Source organism: Rosa chinensis, chromosome 4 (genome assembly GCF_002994745.2).
Source record: "Rosa chinensis cultivar Old Blush chromosome 4, RchiOBHm-V2, whole genome shotgun sequence".
In the NCBI taxonomy this organism is placed as follows: Eukaryota; Viridiplantae; Streptophyta; class Magnoliopsida; order Rosales; family Rosaceae; genus Rosa; species Rosa chinensis.
Genome location: NC_037091.1, coordinates 58,564,413 through 58,585,570, shown reverse-complemented (window position 1 = coordinate 58,585,570; position 21,158 = coordinate 58,564,413). Strand labels below are relative to the sequence as shown.

The following is a 21,158-nucleotide window of genomic DNA, read 5'->3' as shown; positions in this document are numbered from 1 at the left end:
GCTGTTTTGTAAAAAGTAGTTGAAGGAGCAGAGGGCGGTCATAACCATCAGTCAAGCACCAAATCTGTGGGCCCGCAAACAAGAGGAATCGGATAAGTTTGCTCTAAATTCTTCACCTACTTTCTGATGACGATCATTGTTTATTTGTTTTAGAGCACTAATCATAAACCGCGAACACTGAGGTTTCATGCTCTAGTCAATATTATTCATCGGAATTCTTTCTATTTTATTTACAAGTTTTTCATCAAAGGAAACCAATCTCTATCGCCTCAGGTTATACTTGAGCACAACGTATTGATTGTTTTGTATGTTTGTTTAATCAGAATGTAGGATGAGCTTGCTAACTAATTGAAAACTTCCACGGCAGAGTGACAGTGTCTATGTCCACCATAATCCAAAGTAATCCATTTTGGTTGCCAGGTAGGAATCCTTCCTCTGTATCCAATAAGGATCGTTTACCAAATAACAAAAATGAAAATGACATATACCTACAAGTAAACGGTTTGATGAGGTAGGGCAAAAAGAAAAAATCTTGTCCCAGAGAGTTCCATCACACTCATGAAACGCATGATGAGGAACTTGGCTGGACTCATTTCGAGTTCTGAAGTCGAAATTCATGCCAAATTAAGAGTTTAAGGTTTAGAATGGTGGCTTAAGCTGTGTGATTGCAAAATCCAAATTCTTCCTTTTTGAAGAAACGTACAAGTATTTCAATCCATAATCCAGTTATATATGCATATATAATCGTCCGAGAATGTTACTTCATTGAAAAGTTTCATTAATTAATCTTGAATTTCATGTTTCTAGCATGACATAGGTTTCAGTGATACCAAGAAGCATATCAACAACATGCAACCTTTTATTTCAGGACATGCTATAGTTGGTCCAAGAAAACCATATAGTACATGCTTCAGGGTATTAAAACTTCGCAGACAAGAAATTAGTTCAGAGTTCAGAGTGTGAGGCACACTGCGAGTAGTGACTAACCTAACATAGTAGTCCGGATTATCATGGAATTTTCACACTAGAGCTACAGATCATACATAACTGAAAAATGTTCAAATTGGTTTCCTCACAACAAGAACAGTACATCCGGCATTATGAACGCAGTAATTGCTGACACTTCCCAGGAAAGCCCTGTACCAAATCCCAATCAATATAAATTAGAATCCCACAATCACATGCAACAAGTTAATGACTTTCAGAAAGCTAAGGCAGCACATCACAAATATGAAGAAAATCAATATAGAAAGCGAAAGCTATTGAAATTCCGGAATTAAAAGTTGTTAAATTAGTCATAGATTGTGGAATGACAAGAAAGCTTCTAATTGTTGAGAATATATACATTCCACATGGAAAAAATAGAATGATGTTGAAGGATATCGACATAATGTGTGCCTCTTCAAACTAGGGTTTAGAGTTGTAATAGGAAAGTACCCTAGGTATACTAATTGTATTCCGATTCTGTTACCTTTTGTGTACTCTGTAAACTCCCTATATAAAGGGCTCCTATTATCAATAATAAACACAATTCTATTCTCCTACAACACGTTATCAGCACGAGTTCTAACCCTAGCTTCAGAAAAAGAAAAAAACTTTTCTCTCTGCCGCCAACCCAAAACAAAACAACAAAAAAAAGGGGAGAGGCCGAACCTCAGCCTCACCGGCCTCCGAACTGCAGCCCAGCCTCCTACCGAACCAGTCGCACCCACCTGCACCAGCCCGAGCACACTCGGCCTCGCCTCCCTCCAACCCGCCTTGCAGCTCCAGCCACCGTCTCCTGCCGCTCACCCTGCACCTCCGCGCTGCACACAAGCCTGCAGCCCACTGCAGCACGCCCCCGCCGCAGCCCAGCATCCCATACCTCCGATTTGCAGCGTCGACTCCGGCACCAGCACCTTCTATCTACAGAACAGAGGAGGAAGAACAAAGGAAGACCAGAAGAGGAAAAGAGACGAAGAAACCGAAAAAAAAAAGAGGGACCCGGCCAAAGAAAAAAAAGAAGAAAATAAAAGGGAAAGGAAAGGGCGAGGAGCGGGCTTGGGCCCGGAAAGAAAAAAGAAGGAAGGAAGAAAAAAAAAGAAGGAAGAAAAAAAAAGGGGAAGAAGAAAAAAAAAAGGAGAAGGGAGAAGGGCAGCCACCAACTGCCAATTTCCGACCAGATTCCAACTACACGCCTGCATCAATACGCGCGTGTCTTCAAACCAAGAATAATCACGTAAGTTTTTATAATTAAAGTTCCTGCTTTCTTATATTTAAATTCCATTTATTTTATGCAAATATTGGAATATATGTTGCCAAATGAGTTTGATATTTAACAAAGCGGAATTGTGGGGATTCACGCTTAACGAACTAAGAGTGTTCGTATGAACTAAGAGTGTTCATAATTAAACGAACTAAGAGTGTTCGTGTGAATTAAGAGCGTTCACAATGCTTGGACTAAGAGCGTCCGTAAGCATCAAATTGTGACCATACTAAAACATCATTGTTGGTCTAATCCAAAAGAGATTCTTGGAAATTGATTTCTTGGTAGCATAGCTCGGAAATCTTATTATTTTAGTTTTCGTGGAAGTTTAGCTCCGAAACTAATATATCTTCTCTTCTTATTTTCAGGATGTCGAATGAACCTAGACTCGACTTTCCCATGCTTGACTCAACAGGCTCGGATTACCACAGTTGGGTAACCGATGTTGAGAACCATCTCACTTCAAAGGGAATATTACCCATAATCCAGGCACCTAACCCGGATATTGAGTTCAACCGAACATCTACAAAGCATGCTCAAGCAGTTATCTTGATGCGACGCCATATGGACAAGGCACTCAGATTAGAGTATATGTCGATCAAGGATGCAAGAGAGCTATGGGTAGCGCTAGAAGAGCGCTTTGGCAATGTCCAAGATTCCCTCCTCCCTGACTTGAAGGTTCAATGGAATAATCTGCGCTTTGCTGACTTCAAGTCTGTTGCTGAATATAATTCAGAAGCTCTTCGCATACAGTCCATGTTGAGGTTTTGTGGACAACCTGTCACAGAGCAAGAGCTAATTGAGAAAACTCTCTCCACCTTCCCCGTTTCAGCCATTGTGGTATCAAAGCAATACCGTACTGAAGTCAATGCTGGACGGATCACGAGGTTTCATCATCTTATCAATATTATATCTGTAGCTGAGAAACATAATAACATACTCGCGAGGAATTATAATTCAAGGCCCATTGGAACTAAGAGCGTTCATGAGGCGAATTATAATGCACCCAGAGGAGGGCGCAAGGAGCGGAACCCTAATAAGGGATATGAGGGACGTATGAGTCCATATAACCGCCCTAACAAGGAAGGAAACCGCAAGTTTGGTGCGGATACACGTGGTGGTAATGCCACACGTGGGAGAGGTGGTCGTGGTATCCCTGGTCGTGGTGGTGGCACCAACCCTCCTAGGGAACGCCCACAACATGCACAACGTGCACCTCAATTAAAGGGAGGCAACCACAATGATGAGTGTCATCAATGTGGATCAATTGAGCATTGGTTCAAGCAATGCAAGGCAAGTGAGGAACTAGCTGAAAGATACAGGGCATATAGGGACCTGAGAGAGCAAGAAGTGTACCTTGCAGAAGAAGAAGAAGATGGTGGAGATGTCAATCTCACCATAGAGGACTTCAAAGCTGAAGATGAAGTGCACATGGATGCAACAGACTTTGATTAGATTAGTCCTTTTTATTTTTCCAAGAACTTTTGTAATGGCAATTTGCCTTAGTCAATAAATGACAATTGTATTAACTCTTTCTTATGTGGCAGACCCAATAAAATGTGATGTCTAGGAAAGTCATTGAGATTATTGGTACTTAAGAGAGCCTCGCTCCACCAACATCTCTCTCTACTTTCCTGGTCATATTTGATTAGAGTTACCAAACGGATAGAGTGACTACAATGTGTCTTACTTTGATTTTATTTTGGATTAGACTTTGGAAACTTTGATGTAATCATTGGCTATTAATAAAGTGTCAATTCTTTCACTTAATGTCTTGGACATACCTTAATTCGAACTTTATTATATAAGAGCCAATGGTTTTCATGTGGAAACACATTATGAGAATGGACAGAGTTTCTTTGCATCACCTCTAATGACTACGGACATAAACGAGTATTAGAGAAACTTATGTGTCGCTCTAGTGGGTTGTATGCAACCACTATTTGAGTTATTGAATCCAACTATGTCATGAGAGACGACTTATGGGATTTTGACACATATAGGCTTTGACATGATGATCTGTGTATTAAAGACTTTACACGGACATCCATTTTCAGAACGAAGAAAAATAAGAACCAAGAATTGGTTCGAGGAGCTGCACATGCGCATCATGGCGCCATGATTGTGCAAAGATAGGCCATACATGGCCAGTGCCGCCTACCCCCTGCGGCAAATACATGGCATTGACGCCATAAACTCCTCTATCTACTTCTCAAGTCTATTGTGACACTATGGCTTCACCAAAACCTTTATTGGTTGATTATAAAGCCCATGTTTCGTTCTGTAAAGCCTGTTATTTAGGATTGAGACCATCCTATGCAAAGGAGATTGAGGAAATAATTCCATTCTCACAAAGAATCTAAGGGAATTCTAAGGATTTGATCAATCAACTTGCGGACCATATAGATGTTTTATGGTGTTGGTTGATACGCAAACACGCTGGTCACGTGTTGTGCCATTATCCACTCGTAATGCTGCTTGTACTACACTCCTAGCACATAACATATGGCTACGGGCTCACTACCCAGATCATCCCATTCAGTTAATTTGACTTGATAATGCTAGAGAGTTTACATCGACAGTTTTCGATGACTATTGCATATCATTGGGTATTGATATCAAGTATTATATCCCCATGTACACACCCAATTGGTCTCGCGGAAAAGCCACCATTAAACTACTACGATGGTAGCCCGGACATTGGTAATGCGCACCAATATTTCCTCTTGGGTTATGCAATAACGCATGCAGCTATGCTAATTCGTCTACGACTCATAGCAGCCACTCAACTTTTATTTGCGTTACAGCTAGTGACTGGGTTCGAGTTTAATATCTCGTATTTATGCATATTTGAGTGTGCGGTTCATGTGCCAATTGCGTCGCCACAGCGCATCAACATGAGTCATTGCAACGAATGCATATATATATTTGTTGGACATGAGTCTCTAACTATAAGTCCGCTATGTAGAACCCTTGACAGGCGATCTCTATTTCGCTGGATTTGCGAATTGTCACTTTGATGAGACAGTCTTCCCGTCGTTAGGGGGAGATTAGAACGTCAATGTTCAACAGGAACGACAGGAATTGTCGTGGTCTGTCCCCACTATGTCTCATCTTGATCCCCTAAAAGTGACGAGATCACATATACCTGCTGCAAACATGCCTGCAAGGATTGATGTCCCCACAAGAGGACATGGTGCCACCTAGAGAAGATGGGTACTGCACCACTACCATGGATGGTAGAATGGTGACGCCACAAAGGTGGCATAATGGCGTCATAGGCCATGGGTTCCGCTAGAGAGAGTAGGAGACCTATAGGTTCGATGGATTCTCGCCCTAAAAAGAGAGCGAGTTTGGCACAACTTGATCCATTGATCATTGATACTCATAATCAGTCTCATGAGAATATTTTGGATTGTGGTTATGTCCAAGAGACATCGTTGGGGGACGCCTCAATGTTAGAACCAATTCCTAAGAATATAGAGATCTCTACGAACTACACTAGTGTACATGAGGACGTGGAATTATTGAGACCAATGACATCGAACCTTACTCCGTTGAAGAATGCCAACGTAGAGAAAATTGGCCTAAATGGAAAGATGCGATCCAGGTTGAATTGGATTCACTAACGAAGAGGAAGGATTTCGGGCCTGAGATGCCAACACCTCCTAACATAAAACCTATTGACGTTAACAGGTCTTCGTTAGATAGCGTGATGAGAAAAAGAGATGGTAATCTCACCTTATGGCGCAAGGTTTCTCACAACGCCCTGGAATCGACTACGAGAAGACATATTCTCTCGTAATGGATGTCATTGCACTCCACTACCTTGTCAGTTTGGTAGTTTCCAAATAACTGAACATGCAGCTTACGAATGTGGTCACTACGTATCTTTATGGGGGTCTAGATACGGACCATAATGAAGGTTCTTGTGGACTTCATTTACCCAAGTCAAGTGGCTCTAGACCACGGAGCGTATTTGCAACGAGGTTGAAATGCTCACTAAAATGACTACTTGATTGGGAAGGGATATGATGAACTATGCCCACGCGTTTCCATGACAAGTTCCGGATTTGCAATTGTCGCGGTTTATGTTGATAAACATAATTGGAACCCTTGAGAGTTAAGGGAAACCGCTGAACACTTGAAATCCGAGTTTGAGAGGAAGGACCTTGGGAGAACACGGTTTTGTCTAGATTCAAAACTTATATACCGTGTCAATAGACATTTTTGATAAAGTCAAAGATGCACCATGGTCGTCCTTAGTCTTAGCCCTAAAAGGGATCCGTTTCGTCCCAAGGATGATGACGAAGACGTGTTAATAGCAAAAGTGCTTACTTATGTACAATAGGCGCATTATTGTACTTAGCACAATACAAGACCGGACATCTCAATTATTATGAACTTGTTGGCTAGATATAGCCCCGCGCCAACGCAACTCCATTAGAATGGTATAAAGACAATCTTTCGATATTTGAGAGGTACGATTGATATGGGCTTGTTCTATCCCTAGAGAGAAAAGAGACAACGGAAGTGTAGGATCAGACTCCACAAGGCAAAATGCCACCTTCCGTGCTCCTCCTCCCCTCCATCAAAATGACAACAAGCATTTCTAAATATTGAAATGAACCAAATCCGATCAGAGGATAATGTAGCGGACTTATTTACTAAGTCGTTACCAAAATCCACCTTCGAGAAACATGTGAAGAGCATCGGATTGAGAAAGTTATCCGAACTCCCATGATTGTAGCAATCAGGGGGAGATATTGACATCAAGGGAGGCATGATGTCTACATGTTCGATCTCGAAGAGTGAAGGACGTGTTGTGCTCTTTTTGTCCTTCGACCAGGGTTATTTTTGTCCCACAGGGTTTTTGTTACCTGGCAAGGTTTTTAACGAGGCAACAATTAAAGCGTCATCACCAAGTTTGAGCGGCACAAGGGGGAGTGTTGAAGGATATCGACATAATGTGTGCCTCTTCAAACTAGGGTTTAGAGTTGTAATAGGAAAGTACCCTAGGTATACTAATTGTATTCCGATTCTGTTACCTTTTGTGTACTCTGTAAACTCCCTATATAAAGGGCTCCTATTATCAATAATAAACACAATTCTATTCTCCTACAACAAATGAAACCTTACCATTGGGTTTATAAGAGTTTGGGTCACTGCATCCATTACCAATTGATTTTGGATGTGAACCCCAGATTACTTTATCATGGTATCAGAGCGGGTTACCCACGTGTACATATCTAACGGCGACATGAGCTCCATGTCACTCAAAGTTGTCCACATGTATGGCTTGAAAATTCGCCACACGTGCAAGGACATGTTGAGAATATATAAATCCCACATGAGAAAAATGAAAATAGGACCCTGCCTATGAGTTTATAAGGATTTGGGTCACTCCATCAATTGTCAATTACCAATTGGTTTTAGATATGAACTCAGATTACCTTATGACCAATTATGAAATTTCAATATTCCGAAACACTATAAAATATCCCCAAAACTTAAGAAATACCTTTGTACAGTTCCTCGACCATGACTGCCTAGTACTAGAAACTCGATGTTGAATTTTTCTACCGCTTCACATATTGCCTTTTTAGGATCACCAACCTCTGTTACTGTCTCTGCAACAACCTGTACCAAGAAACAATACTAGAATTTTACTCGTCTCAAAGAGGTAAAAAGTAAAAGAGAAGTGAAATGAACAGAAATTGTAATCCACCCCATGGTTGGCGCAGATGTCTTTAGCTTTATCCAGCAAAACCAATGCCACCTTCTTGTAGTTTTCTTGTATAGCTGCTACCAGCTCAGGAGCTGCATCGTCCATACAAAACAGGAAGAAAAAAAAATTAAATAAATTAGAGGCTTGCAATCATAATTTTAAGACTGGTGAATTCTGAGAGCGAGATATATATATATATATATATATATATATATATATATATATATATATGAACATTAACTAAAACAAAATGGATCGAGAACATTGTTTGTGTAACCAAAATCAATGGTGGTGGGCTGTGCAGTGAAGACGAGTAGCTCAGAATTATGAATGGTGTTGCCAAGATTTTCGAGGGTCCATTCTAGCGCGTAGTGGCTAAGCTCGCTCTCATCAATTGCCACCATCACCTTCTTCTTCATCTTCTCCTCTCCCTGCTGCTCCATTAATATTCCCTCTCTACCTATCCACCGTCTACCGGTTTTAGGACATTGATTATATCTAGCGCGGAGTTATAAACAGGACTCGAGGTTGCGATGAAGATTGATTTGTCTTCTCTTCTAACTAACACGTAAGTAACTACTACAAGTGCACACGTATCCTAAGAGTCCAGAAAAACAGAGACTTCCTCCGACTACGTGTTAGGACAACAGACAATAGTTTGTGAGTTTTAAATGGAAAATCATGAACTTTATTGAACATTATTACACATTATGTGTCTCATATAGACATAGATGCTAAGGAATCCTATACTTAAATCTTCTAATAATAACAACAATCTTAATTACTTAATTCTGTGAATGGAATCTATTTTATTCTTCCTCCGTTCGAAGATACCATTATCCCACTGGAGTTTTTAGTAACGAAGACCTTCCCTGGGACCAACTCCGTTGTGCAGGACACCGTTAGACTCCTTATGGCGACGAAACTGGACAAATTTAGATGTCACCTCCGATGGAATACGGACTGGGCGATAGCCTTTATCAAGCCACACTGCTGTGGCCTTTGCTTCCAAGATAGGCTGTTTAGAAACCCATGCCAAGATTAGAAGGTTACTCGGCGTCAATGGAGTCATATGTGATTGTAAATAAGAGTAGAGAGTGATAATGGCAAACCTCTAGATTTGGCAGCTTGAAAATGAACTGATCAAAGTACACGCGAGCTGCTGAGGAGTGGGTCATCCCGACCTTTATGACAAACTTGTTTCCACTCTATTTACACATCATGTGAAAGAAGCAAGAATGAGTTTTCACAATCACAATGCACACATACAAGCATGCATACTATAGTAGAACAAGGGGAGAGAAAAGAAGGTGCACATTTACAATAATGTGTGGTGACATACGTCTACTGAACTGCAATTAAACAGAAAATGACTCGAGAGATTCAAATGAAATGCGTACCTTTAGAGGTGCAATGAATTTCAGAGACAATTCTGATAAAGCGAATGCTTCACCGGTTCGGGCAACTGCATCAGCACTCATGCCAACCCATTCAAGAAGTTCATGAAGACCTGATCAAAATGTTGAAGCACTAATGTCAATCTAAATCACATATGGGGACAAGATATAAAAAGATGTGATCTATTACTGCTGATCATTTTAAAGGCCATGTGTAAACATCATGGATTCATTTCCCATGAGAAAATTATCACCCCTGATGCCTTGATTTAGATTTAGCCACCAAATTAAGCAAGCATGTTCCAAAAACTCTGTTGATATTAATGAAAAAGCCTTTTCAAATTATAGAAATTTAACTATACAGTTCTGATACGAATGAATATAGAGGTCTCACCGTGCTGGCAATAACTTGCATAGACAGCATTGTTAACAACGCCATACTGATCAAGCTCATAGTCGCGGACTTTAAGCTCAACATCATAAAAACCACTCATTCTGCAAGGTTCAGAAAGGAGAAAGCTTTTATTACATATTGAACTTTATTCACTTGCAGACATCAGATACCTTAGAAGTTAAAACAAATTACATGCCTAGGCACATTACACTATATTGATCGAACAATCAACAAAACCATGTCATCAAATAGAATGTTAAGCAAATGCTAGATCAAGTTTCCAATTCTTAAACATAGATGATATGTTTTACACCAAAATGCACGACTTAAGATGAAAAAAAATGCACAACAAAACCCACCAAGCAAAAATTATGACTTTAACATGGTTAGCAAGCACTTAAACCCAAATATCAGAACTTAAAAGAGTATAATTGAACTATGAACTTTGTCCATTACAGATACATTTCCAGATTTTTCAACAATTCATTGAGGGTTGTAAATAGTAGTACCCTATGCCACCACCGAAATCGCATGCAAGGGAAGTGCTGCATATCCTGACGGTAGGGAGTGATCGGAAACGCGCCAGTGTGGTGGGAAAAGATACCCACTGACGGTGGAGATGGAGTGAAGTAGGAATGACATGTGAGGAGGGAAAGGTCACATGATTGTAGTCGGGAATTGAAAATGCCTGCAACCTCAACATCTCTGCTGCTGACTGCTGCTGGGCTAATCTAGAGTGTGTGGAGAATATCAGACGGACTGAGCCACTAAGGATAGTTTTTTATTTTTATTTTTTTCTATCAAGAACAGACTAACATCAGGCATTATGAACACACTAACTGCTAACGCTGCCCAGAAAAGCCCTGTCCTACCCAACCTCCATGAACTAGAATTCCACATGCAACATTAATGACCTGTCTTTCTGAAAGCTTTACCAAGTGAAAACGTCTGATCAATCAAAATTTTTATTTATTTATCGCAGATTCGCAGATCTGACATGGGTGTGCCTAATACCTTCCCAGACCATGACTGTACAGCCTACTCATAATAACTGGTTGTTGAGTTTTTCTACATATAGCCTGCTTAGGATCACCAATCGCTGTTACAATTCCTGTAATAGTTTGTACCAAGAAAAACTTAAATTGTACTTGACCCACAGAAGTAAAAGAAGAACTGAAGTACATACTGTAACCTACCCGACGGTTGGCACAGAGGTTGTTAGCTTTGTCCAGCAAAACCAATGCCACTTTCTAGAGTTTTTCTTGCATGGCTGCTAGCAACTCAGGAGCTGCATTGTAGCACAGAAAAGAGGGGGAAGAAAAAGAAAGAAGAAGAACGGCAGCCGTCAAGCAAACTACTTCACTCCTAATTTCAACTTTGTAAAGACTAAAGACTGGTGTATTTTGACTATCAGATATGAACTTGCAACGGAACAAAATTCATCAAGACTATTGTTTCTGCAACCCCAAATCAATGGTGATGGGCTGTGCAGGGAAGGCAAGTAGCTCAGAATTGGCAAGGGTATTGCCAAAATTTCCAAATTCCAAGGGTCCACTCAAGCGTGTAGCGGCTGAGTTCGCTCTAATAGTCTGACCCATGCCAACATCACCTTCTTCTCCCCATTTTGCGGCAACTTATTTCTCTCAGTCTCTCGCTCTCTCTTCCTATTTTTGTCAAAGCACATCTATGTTTACATCTATCACATCTCAGATAAAGTTGATGATTATTTGTCTTCTGTTCAGCCTAACACATGCACAAGTTCCTGACTTACCATCAAACTACAGAAAGTGCACACTGGATAATAATTTTCCAGAAATTTGACAAAAAAGAATAAGTCCAGAAAATGAGAGATCCTTTGGTGTCTCTTTCCTCTAGTTTATGATATCATGAATTTTGTATCTTTCTTGAAAGTTATTGCAACAATTATCAGTCTCACATACATAACGAATTACTTGTATATTTAACTTTAACAATATTCTTTTGTTAGTGTAATCTGTGACTAAAATAATTTTTCCTTCCTCCATTTTCCTGGTACCAGCGGAAATTAAGATACCTGTATCCTCCCCATTCTCCAGCTTTGGTAATGAAGACTTTCCCACCAACTCCATATTGCAGGATAATCAGTTAGACTCCTCACGGCGAAGAAATTGAACAAGTTTAGATCTCACCTCCGGCGGAATACGGATAGGGCGATAGTTTTTATCAAGCCACACTGCAGTGGCCTTTGCTTCCAAGATAGGCTGCTCAGAAATATCACAACTCCCAAGGTTACTCAGTGTCAGTGGTATCAAAACAAGTACCTCATAAAATTGAAAATAACTTCAGGAGTGATAAATGACAAACCTCTAGATTTGGCAGCTTGAAAATAAAGTGATCAAAATACAAGCGAGCAGCTGAAGAGTTGGCCACCCTCACCTTTATGACAAACTTGTCTCCACTCTATTTACACATCATGTAAAAGAGGAAGAAGAATGAGTTTTCATAATCAGAGTGTACATATACAAGCATGCTTAGCACCGTAGAATAAGGGGAGAACAAGCTGAGCATTAATATTGTGTCATGGTACACGCTTACTAAATTTGCAGTACTAAAAGAAGATGAAATTAGGACATGAAAATGAAATATCGAGCCATACTCTTAGAGGCGCAATGAATTTGAGAGACAATTCTGACAATGCTAGTGCATCACCAGTACGGGCAACCGCATCAGCGCTCATGCCAACCCTTTCCAGAAGTTCATGACGACCTGATCAAAATGTTGAAGCACAAACGCTCAGTCTCTTCAAATGGAGTTGTAAAGAACTAGAGATTATAAAAATATGATCTTTCACTGCTAGCTCATTTTTAAGGGCCATGCATATCTCCATGTTTTCATTTACCATGACAAATTCATCCACCCTTACACCTTTGTTCAGTCATACATAGCCCTACGTAAATTCTGCCAACATTAGCAATCTAAGTATGATATGAAATTCATAATGAGTCATTACATTGATGAACTTAGATACGGCCCCAATCAAAGCCTATAAGTAAGTATGTTCCACAAACTGTGTCGTAATGAAAAACTTTGCAAATTGCAGACACGTAACAACATAGTTTTGAATTTTTGATACAAATGAATGAATGTGGTGGTCTCACCGTGCTGGCAGTAACTTGCAAAGACAGCATTGTTAACAACACCATATTGATCAAGCTCGTAATCGCGGACTTTGAGCTCAACATCATGAAACCCACTCATTCTGCAACGTTCAAAAAGGAGAAAGCTTTGTTTAGGTGCACAAGACAATTCTGATCCGATAATCAACAAAACCATGACTTACAACAATTGCTGAATTTTAATGTAGAAGCCAAATTCTTAAAAGTTAAAACCCACCAAGAAAAATTATGACTTTGAAGTCTTAAACCCAAAAAGAACAGAACTAAACCAAGCCTCATGACTGAACTATAAGAAAAATTGAGGAATCTTTCGAGGGTAGTGAGAAAGCCGTACCCCTTGCCACTTTTGAAATCGAATGCGAGACAAGTGGTGCATTTCCGGAAGGTGGGGAATGATCGGACACGTGGCCGCGTGGTCGGAAAAGAGACTGACCGGCGGTGGAGATGGAGTGACGAAGGGATGGCACGTAAGGGGGGAAAGGGCACGTGAGAGGCGTCGGCAATTGGAAATGCCTGCTGCAAACTCAACATCTTTACTGCCGCTGAGCTCAGTGCTGCTACTCTGCTAGAGAGAGAGAGAGAGTAATACCAGAGCGGGCGATAAAACCGAAGTGGTGAAATTTGGGACCAAATTTGAGATCAGATTGTTGGGCCTATACTGTCTTGATCCACAATCTTATGGTCTTTCAATCTAAGAAACAGAAGTTTAGCAGAGACATTGGGCCGAGCGCAAAACCTCATGCTAACTCCCCCGTAAGTCGTCTTCATTGGCTCGCCGTACCACTCACGTGACTGAATTTACTCCCAAGCGGGACACGAACGGGTGTAATAGGGGTACGTAACCATTGGATTAGTGAGGCCAGTCAATAAATAAAGAACATGAATTAAAAGTAAATGTGTTTTCAAAAATAATAAATTAAATTTACTCTCTGAGGTTTTTGGGTAACTTCATGTTAGTACTTGTCTTTTTAATTTAATCAATTTACCCCCGAGCTTTTCAAATTTTCTTATCCGTATCCAATTTCTTAGGCTCCGTCTAATTTGAACGTTAAACTTACAATAAGACCCATTTAAAGGGCTAAAATTGTCATTTTAATAAAAAAAATCTCAACAAAAATATATTTTCTTCTTCCTTTAATCCCACTCCGACGTCAATTTCTTTCTCTTTTCTCTTCTCTCTCTCCTCTCCTTGATCTACGGCCTCTGCCGCCGCTAGATTGACGCAGCCGTTTGCATCCCCAAGATCTTTCGGACCGAGCCGACACTCGCCCGAACGGAATTGACTCCAGTACTGTTCGAGGAGCTCTTCCTCGTCCACCTCCTCCAGGTTCTGCAGTGGTACGATTGCTGGAGATAGCAGATTCTACCATTGCTATCCCCAAATATTAGTGACAAAAACAACGATGTTTCAATCAACAACAGACGGTGGGGTTAAGGAGTTAGAGAGCAACTACGAGAGGGTTTTAAATGAGAAGTGTAGGGTTTTCGGTGAGTATTTCAGAGAGGTTTTGGAGAATAAAGATGGAAGAAGAGTGATTGATCCACCGACTGTGGGTGTTGGAATTGAGTGAGGGAAGTGATGAATTCAGGTATGATGATCGGAGCACCGAATTAGAAGATGAAGCTACATTCGAATATGGACAGAACAATGTAATCAATTCTTACCCTTTCAAACTTTTTGTTATTTTATTAAGATTGTTGGTTTCTGTTGAATGAGCTCAAAGATGGTGACTTTTTTGATTTTTGGGTCTTGGGTTTTAACCTTTTTCTTTGTCTTGCATATGAACTGGGTCTTTAGGATGCCATCACTTTTCTCCAATATTGATGGGTATCGAATGATTTTTGATGTTTGTTGGGCATGGTCAATTTGCAAACCAAAATTTGACCATTGAGGGATCATAGATAAAGAGAAACATATTTGTTGGACATGGTCAATCTGCATATTTTCAACATTGGGGGATTATTAGAGATTAAGAGAAACAAAAAGAAATATGAGTTTTTTGTTGTGGTTTTTTTTTTGTCATGAAATGACCATTTTAGCCCTTAAAGTATCCATTATTGTCAGAGTTAACGTCCAAATTGGACGGAGTATAAGAGATTGGACACGGTTGAGGAAAATTGAAAATCTCGAGGGTAAACTGATAAAATTGAGAGAACATGAACTAACATGAAGTTACCCCCAAACCTCAGGGGGTAAACTGAATTTAATCCTTTCGAAAATTTAAGATATTCGCAGTGGATGGATTCACAGTGGTTGAATGTTTTCATTTTTTTAATTCAAATGCAATTACAATTCCTTTATTATTTCATATACATGTTGTGTTTTGTAATTCATATACTATTGTATAAATTATTGCTGTAATTACTTATATATATATATATATATATATATTGTAAAAGCATATTCTCAATTCATTGATACAAATCCATCAATCTGTGACTAGAATAATTTTTCCTCCCGCCATTTTCCTGGTGCCAGCGGAAATTAAGATACCTGTATCCTCCCCATTCTCCAACTGGAGCTTTGGTAATGAAAACTTTCCCGCCAACTCCATATTGCAGGATAATCAGTTAGACTCCTCAAGGGGAAGAAATTGAACAAATTTAGACCTCACCTCCGGTGGAATACGGATAGGGCGATAGTTTTTATCAAGCCACACTAAAGTGGCCTTTGCTTCCAAGATAGGCTGCTCAGAAATATCACAATTCCCAAGGTTACTCAACCTCAGGGGTCAAGACAGGTACCTCATAGGATTGAAAATAAATTCAGGAGTGATAAATGACAAACCTCTAGATTTGGCAGCTTGAAAATGAAGTGATCAAAATGTTAGAAATCATGGTGTGAGGATGAAAGATCGAGAAGAGCGAAGAAGAATGGCTATGGAGGTGTGAACAAAACCGTTGAACCAGTGAAGGTGAGGAAGAAGATGAAAACGGAAGAGAGAAAGAGAGAGCTAAACAAACTTTAAGATTTCACTGAGTGTTTGTTACAATGCTTAGCTAATCTAATTACAGATGCTAATTGAGGCTATATACTATTCATGCAGAACGGGTTGCTTAATTTCTACTAACTCACTCTGACAGAACGGTTGGATTAATGACATGTGTTCACTGGCTTGTAGATGCAGATATGCTTGGTTGACTTTTATTATTTGAGTCATGTCTTGAATTTTACGTTGACTTAGCTGACCTTGGTCTTGACTGATAGATGGAGCTTCCTTCTTCATCTTAACATCCCCCCTCAAACTAGTACTTGGAGAACCAAGAACTAGTTTGCAACAGAGTCCTTTGATAATAGTTTCAACCAGGAGGAATGAGTGGTAATTGCCATAGCTGCATGGGTCGATAAGCCTGCCTACAGTTCAGTAGAGGTCTTTCAACAGAAGTACAAGGAAGCTGCCACGCGCCTTGTATGAACAAAGTGTCAATTTCTTTGAGTATAGCTGGTTGCCATTTAGAGGGAATTGAATATGCAGGGATAAATGCCTTGTTTTCTGCAGCATCCTTATTCAAGTCACTATTTTCTTTCTCCTCTGATCCATCACTAGAACATGAACCGATATTCTGCTTTGATTTTGTAGCAGACAAATCAACTTTCTTGTTTTTGAGATGTGACAACCCGACTCCTTGAGTATTGTGTTTACTGTTCAACAACTTGAAATGATTCAAACCCAGCATCCCATCATGATCTTGGACAACTTGAATTGCTTCCCAACTTCCAGCATTCGCCTTGTGGGGCTGGTACATGTTATTGTTCAAACTCCTGGAGCTGCTCTTATCACTAACATCACTTCCAGTGCTACCTCTATACATACTGGTCTTTCTGCTCTCAATCAGCTCACAGGAATTAGTGAACTCACTTTCAGTTTCAGCAGACTTCTCAATGCTGCTTGTACATTCATTGACTTCTGTATTGGTAAAACTCTGTTTGGCTTCACAATATAGAGTGGGGGCAGCAGAATATAAGCTATTCTGAGGGCTTGGACAAAAGGCAGTCCCTACTCCGGAATGAGAAACTAAGTGACCATTTTCCCGTCCAGCAACTCCTACACCTGGACCTACAACATAATTCCTAGATTCTGGAAAGCTGTTTGAATCAAATTCCTCATTTGAGCCTCCATGTTCAACTTTGCCTTTATTTGAACTCTGGTACCGTTTCCCCATACTGAGTAAATCTTCCTGCAGTGCGCCATGGTAAGATACTGCGTTGGGATTAATTACAGAACCATTTGAATAGCCTATTGTCTTTACTTCATAAGCATGAGCTGCCACACTAGATGTGGATGAAGCCACTTCACTTCTCAATTGTTTCGGAGATGGAGGCTGAGAGGGACGAGAAGTCCCAGTTGTCAAATGAGCGTATGCAGCACCATTTTGAGCCATGAAACCGTATGTAGACTGATGTGGGTTATTAACTGACATTTGATTCATGCCGGTGAATGATGTTGGCTTGAAACCATTTTGTGGTGCTTGAGCATTATTCATCATAAATGCAGACTGAGATACACCAAGACTTGGATTTGCAGCACCATTGAGCACATGAAGGATACTATTATAATAGCCATTTTGCATATCATTAATATGATCCATTGGAGATGATGTCCCTGTACTTGGTATCCCATATTGCATACTTTGAGAGGAATTGGCAAGACTATTTTGTGCAATCATAGCAGCAAGAGAGGATAATGACAAAGCATTATGCTTTAATTCAATCTCATACTCAGCAGATAATAACAAAGACCTAACTTCCTCCATTCCAATATCATTTTTGCCTCTGATAATCTGTCTAGTGGGACCATATTCAATAGGAAGACCAGCAAGAATCAAACCTTTAACATCATGATCTGATATTGTAACACCAACAGAAGCTAATTGATCTCTAGCACTCTTAAATTTCAGCAAATATTTTTCTATACAGTCAGAACCCTTCTGAATACTTTGCAACGTAGACTTTAATTTCATAATATGCAACTCTGAAGTACTAGCATATCTTTGTTTAAGAGTAAGCCATACCTCCATTGATGTCAAACAGCCAACGACTAAAGTAAGAGCGTCCGGAGAGAGTGTAATGATAATCACAGAAATAACAAAACTATCTTCCTCCATCCATTTTTCTCGAGCAACAGAGTTATTCTTGAGAGAGCCATCATCAGCAACAAGAAATTGAGGTGGACAGGGATGAGAGCCATCCACAAACTTTAAGAGACCATGACCTCTGAGGTGATGTTGCATCTGGAAGACCCAAGTCGGGTAGTTGGTCTCATCTAATCGGACTGACATGAAATTGCAAGTTTGAGTGGGAAACACCATGATCTTCAGAACTTTGATCTAAAAAGATTGAATCTTGAAGAATGATCTTTGATGAGTAACACAAACAGCCACAAGATGCAGCCACAAACGCTTAATAGGATATGAGCAACACAAAAGCTATGAAGATAGCTCCAAACCTTGATTCACGAACCAATTTTCACAAATCAAGAACAAAGTAGAGTAGATCTGAGAGTAGACCTTTCACTTGATAATTGATGATTCTATATTCAATTTTCTTGTTGATTTTGCTTAATTCTTGAACAGATTTGATATTTCTACTGATAATTGAACAACAAGATGAAGAACAAAGGAGGAAGAAGAAGAACGTGGGATTTCGATCGGAATCGCAGCGGAGAACTTGATGATGAACCAAGGGTCAGGCCGCCATGGGCTTTGATACCATGTTAGAAATCATGGTGTGAGGATGAAAGATCGAGAAGAGCGAAGAAGAATGGCTATGGAGGTGTGAACAAAACCGTTGAACCAGTGAAGGTGAGGAAGAAGATGAAAACGGAAGAGAGAAAGAGAGAGCTAAACAAACTTTAAGATTTCACTGAGTGTTTGTTACAATGCTTAGCTAATCTAATTACAGATGCTAATTGAGGCTATATACTATTCATGCAGAACGGGTTGCTTAATTTCTACTAACTCACTCTGACAGAACGGTTGGATTAATGACATGTGTTCACTGGCTTGTAGATGCAGATATGCTTGGTTGACTTTTATTATTTGAGTCATGTCTTGAATTTTACGTTGACTTAGCTGACCTTGGTCTTGACTGATAGATGGAGCTTCCTTCTTCATCTTAACACAAAATACAAGCGAGCACCTGAAGAGTTGGCCACCCTCACCTTTATGACAAACTTGTCTCCACTCTATTCACACATCATCTAACAGAAGAAGAATGAGTTTTCATAATCAGAGTGTACATATACAAGCATGCTTACCACTGTAGAATAAGGGGAAAGCAAGCTGAGCATTAATATTGTGTCATAGTACACGCTTACTAAATTTGTAGTATTAAAAGAAGATAAAATTAGGACATGAAAAATGAAATATCGAGCCATACTCTTAGAGGCGCAATGAATTTGAGAGACGATTCTGACAATGCTAGTGCATCACCAGCACGGGCAACCGCATCAGCGCTCACGCCAACCCTTTCCAGAAGTTCATTACGACCTGATCAAAAGGTATAAGCACAAATGCTCCATGTTTTCATTTACCATGACAAATTCATCAACCCTTATACCTTTTCTCAGTCATAGTCCTACATAAATTCTGCCAATGTTAGCTATCCAAGTATGATATGAAATTCATAATGAGTCATTACACTGAGGAACTTTGATACGGCCACCAATCAAAGCCTATAAGCAAGTATGTTCCACAAACTGTGTCGTAATGAAAAACTTTGCAAATTGCTGAAACGTAACAACATAGTTTTGAATTTTTGATACAAATGAATGAATGTGGCGGTCTCACCGTGCTGGCAGTAACTTGCAAAGACAGCATTGTTAACAACACCATACTGATCAAGCTCGTAATCGCGGACTTTGAGCTCAACATCATGAAACCCACTCATTCTGCAACGTTCAAAAAGGAGAAAGCTTTGTTTAGGTGCACAAGACAATTCTGATCGGATAATCAACAAAAACATGACTTACAACAATTGCTGAATTTTAATGTAGAAGCCAATTCTTAAAACCCACCAAGAAAAATTATGACTTTGAAGTCTTAAACCCAAAAAGAACAGAACACTAAACCAAGCCTCATGACTGAACTTTTAGAAAAATTGAGGAATCTTTCGAGGGTAGTGAGAAAGCAGTACCCTTTGCCACTTTTGAAATCGAATGCGAGACAAGTGGTGCATTTCCGGAAGGTGGGGAATGATCGGACACGTGACCGTGTGGTCGGAAAAGAGACTGACCGGCGGTGGAGATGGAGTGACGAAGGGATGGCACGTGAGGGGGGAAAGGTCGCGTGAGAGGCGTCGGCAATTGGAAATGCCTGCTGCAAACTCAACATCTCTACTGCCGCTGAGCTCAGTGCTGCTACTCTGCTCTGCTCTGCTCTAGAGAGAGAGAGAGCATTGAGAAATATATCAGAGACGGGCGATAAAACCGAAGTGGTGAAATTTGGGTCCAAATTTGAGATCAGATTGTTGGGCCTGTACTGTCTCGATCCACAATCTTAATGGTCTTTCAATCTAAGAAACAGAAGTTTAGCAGAGACATTGGGCCGAGTGCAAAACCTCATACGCCGTACCACTCACGTGACTGAGCACTGATATCTTCGATATCACTCCCAAGTGGGACACGAACAGGTGTAATAGGGCTACGTAATGAGGCCCGACGGCCAGTCAATAAATAAAGAACATGTATTAAAAGTAAATGTGTTTTCGAAAATTTAAGATATTCGCAGCATCGCAGGGGATGTTATAGAGATGGATTCATGGTGGTTGAATGTTTTTATTTTTTAAATTCAAATGAAAACTATTTCGGTGACAACTAAAGTGGCTATGCCACATCAATTATCATGACCTAAGATATTTTTCAATATTACTGTGATACCGTCACTTTCTGAGCCAAGACTTTATCAATGTTTTTTTTTTTTTTGATGTTTGAAAAACAAACGAGAACTAGAAAACAAAACATCGAGCCACAACTCCTCTCAACTGATCCAAGTGGAACGTTGGGGACACAGAGATGGGCAAATAGAAAAACTAGGCAGAAGGAATATGAGAAGTATGCGCTGCCAATGCTAAATGGTCCGCAACAAAATTAGCCTCACAATAGACATATCTGAAGATTACTGATTGGAATTGTAGAGTAGCGCCTTAATGTCATGTAATAATGTTTTAATTCGCTAAGGAGTCTGACAGCGGCCTTGAACACAGTTCATTTATAACTTGGAGTCCCCTTCCAGGCCTCCA

The 21,158-nt window shown here is 40.1% G+C and overlaps 4 protein-coding genes across 7 annotated transcripts; all 4 read right to left on the bottom strand.

Annotated features, from left to right (window-relative positions):
* Positions 1–892: 892 nt before the first annotated feature.
* Positions 893–8,512, bottom strand: LOC112197332 (universal stress protein A-like protein). 2 transcript variants are annotated; one of them, XM_024337951.2, is made up of 4 exons: positions 8,215–8,512; positions 7,974–8,065; positions 7,767–7,885; positions 893–1,137 (listed from the first exon to the last, which is right to left on the bottom strand). In XM_024337951.2, exons 1-4 carry the CDS (start codon positions 8,414–8,416, stop codon positions 1,059–1,061), a joined length of 492 nt encoding a protein of 163 aa, XP_024193719.1. In that variant the 5' UTR covers positions 8,417–8,512; the 3' UTR covers positions 893–1,058. The 2 variants fall into 2 exon arrangements, with proteins under 2 accessions (XP_024193719.1, XP_024193720.1); XM_024337952.2 differs by having other exon boundaries at positions 8,251–8,512.
* Positions 8,513–8,639: 127 nt separating this feature from the next.
* Positions 8,640–11,952, bottom strand: LOC112197331 (acyl-acyl carrier protein thioesterase ATL3, chloroplastic). Of its 2 annotated transcripts, none has more exons than XM_040518313.1 (5): positions 11,818–11,952; positions 9,765–9,865; positions 9,374–9,483; positions 9,086–9,181; positions 8,640–8,991 (listed from the first exon to the last, which is right to left on the bottom strand). In XM_040518313.1, exons 2-5 carry the CDS (start codon positions 9,862–9,864, stop codon positions 8,827–8,829), a joined length of 471 nt encoding a protein of 156 aa, XP_040374247.1. In that variant the 5' UTR covers position 9,865; positions 11,818–11,952; the 3' UTR covers positions 8,640–8,826. The 2 variants fall into 2 exon arrangements, with proteins under 2 accessions (XP_040374247.1, XP_024193718.1); XM_024337950.2 differs by lacking the exon at positions 11,818–11,952 and adding an exon at positions 10,274–10,495.
* Positions 11,596–13,524, bottom strand: LOC112197329 (acyl-acyl carrier protein thioesterase ATL3, chloroplastic). Its single transcript, XM_024337948.2, has 5 exons — positions 13,254–13,524; positions 12,902–13,002; positions 12,400–12,509; positions 12,108–12,203; positions 11,596–12,004 (listed from the first exon to the last, which is right to left on the bottom strand). Exons 1-5 carry the CDS (start codon positions 13,448–13,450, stop codon positions 11,885–11,887), a joined length of 624 nt encoding a protein of 207 aa, XP_024193716.1. The 5' UTR covers positions 13,451–13,524; the 3' UTR covers positions 11,596–11,884.
* A 1,706-nt stretch (positions 13,525–15,230) lies between these two features.
* Positions 15,231–20,272, bottom strand: LOC112197330 (acyl-acyl carrier protein thioesterase ATL3, chloroplastic-like). 2 transcript variants are annotated; one of them, XM_024337949.2, is made up of 6 exons: positions 20,055–20,272; positions 19,709–19,809; positions 19,299–19,408; positions 19,047–19,104; positions 15,708–15,745; positions 15,231–15,606 (listed from the first exon to the last, which is right to left on the bottom strand). In XM_024337949.2, exons 1-6 carry the CDS (start codon positions 20,249–20,251, stop codon positions 15,487–15,489), a joined length of 624 nt encoding a protein of 207 aa, XP_024193717.1. In that variant the 5' UTR covers positions 20,252–20,272; the 3' UTR covers positions 15,231–15,486. The 2 variants fall into 2 exon arrangements, with proteins under 2 accessions (XP_024193717.1, XP_040374246.1); XM_040518312.1 differs by lacking the exons at positions 15,231–15,606; positions 15,708–15,745; positions 20,055–20,272 and having other exon boundaries at positions 15,868–19,408; positions 19,709–19,727.
* Between the last annotated feature and the right edge of the window lie 886 nt (positions 20,273–21,158).

Coding starts and splice junctions, on each gene's coding strand:
- LOC112197332 (XM_024337951.2), bottom strand. CDS start 8,416: ATGGAGCAGCAGGGAGAGGAGAAGATGAAGAAGAAGGTGATGGTGGCA. Junction 7,886..7,973: donor ACATCTGCGCCAACCATGGG/GTGGATTACAAT, acceptor TTCTTGGTACAG/GTTGTTGCAGAGACAGTAAC. Junction 1,138..7,766: donor GGTCGAGGAACTGTACAAAG/GTATTTCTTAAG, acceptor GATTTGGTACAG/GGCTTTCCTGGGAAGTGTCA.
- LOC112197331 (XM_024337950.2), bottom strand. CDS start 10,467: ATGTTGAGGTTGCAGGCATTTTCAATTCCCGACTACAATCATGTGACC. Junction 9,866..10,273: donor GATTTCGGTGGTGGCATAGG/GTACTACTATTT, acceptor TGAACCTTGCAG/AATGAGTGGTTTTTATGATG. Junction 9,182..9,373: donor AATTCATTGCACCTCTAAAG/GTACGCATTTCA, acceptor ATGTGTAAATAG/AGTGGAAACAAGTTTGTCAT.
- LOC112197329 (XM_024337948.2), bottom strand. CDS start 13,450: ATGTTGAGTTTGCAGCAGGCATTTCCAATTGCCGACGCCTCTCACGTG. Junction 13,003..13,253: donor GATTTCAAAAGTGGCAAGGG/GTACGGCTTTCT, acceptor TGAACGTTGCAG/AATGAGTGGGTTTCATGATG. Junction 12,204..12,399: donor AATTCATTGCGCCTCTAAGA/GTATGGCTCGAT, acceptor ATGTGTAAATAG/AGTGGAGACAAGTTTGTCAT.
- LOC112197330 (XM_040518312.1), bottom strand. CDS start 18,229: ATGGTGTTTCCCACTCAAACTTGCAATTTCATGTCAGTCCGATTAGAT.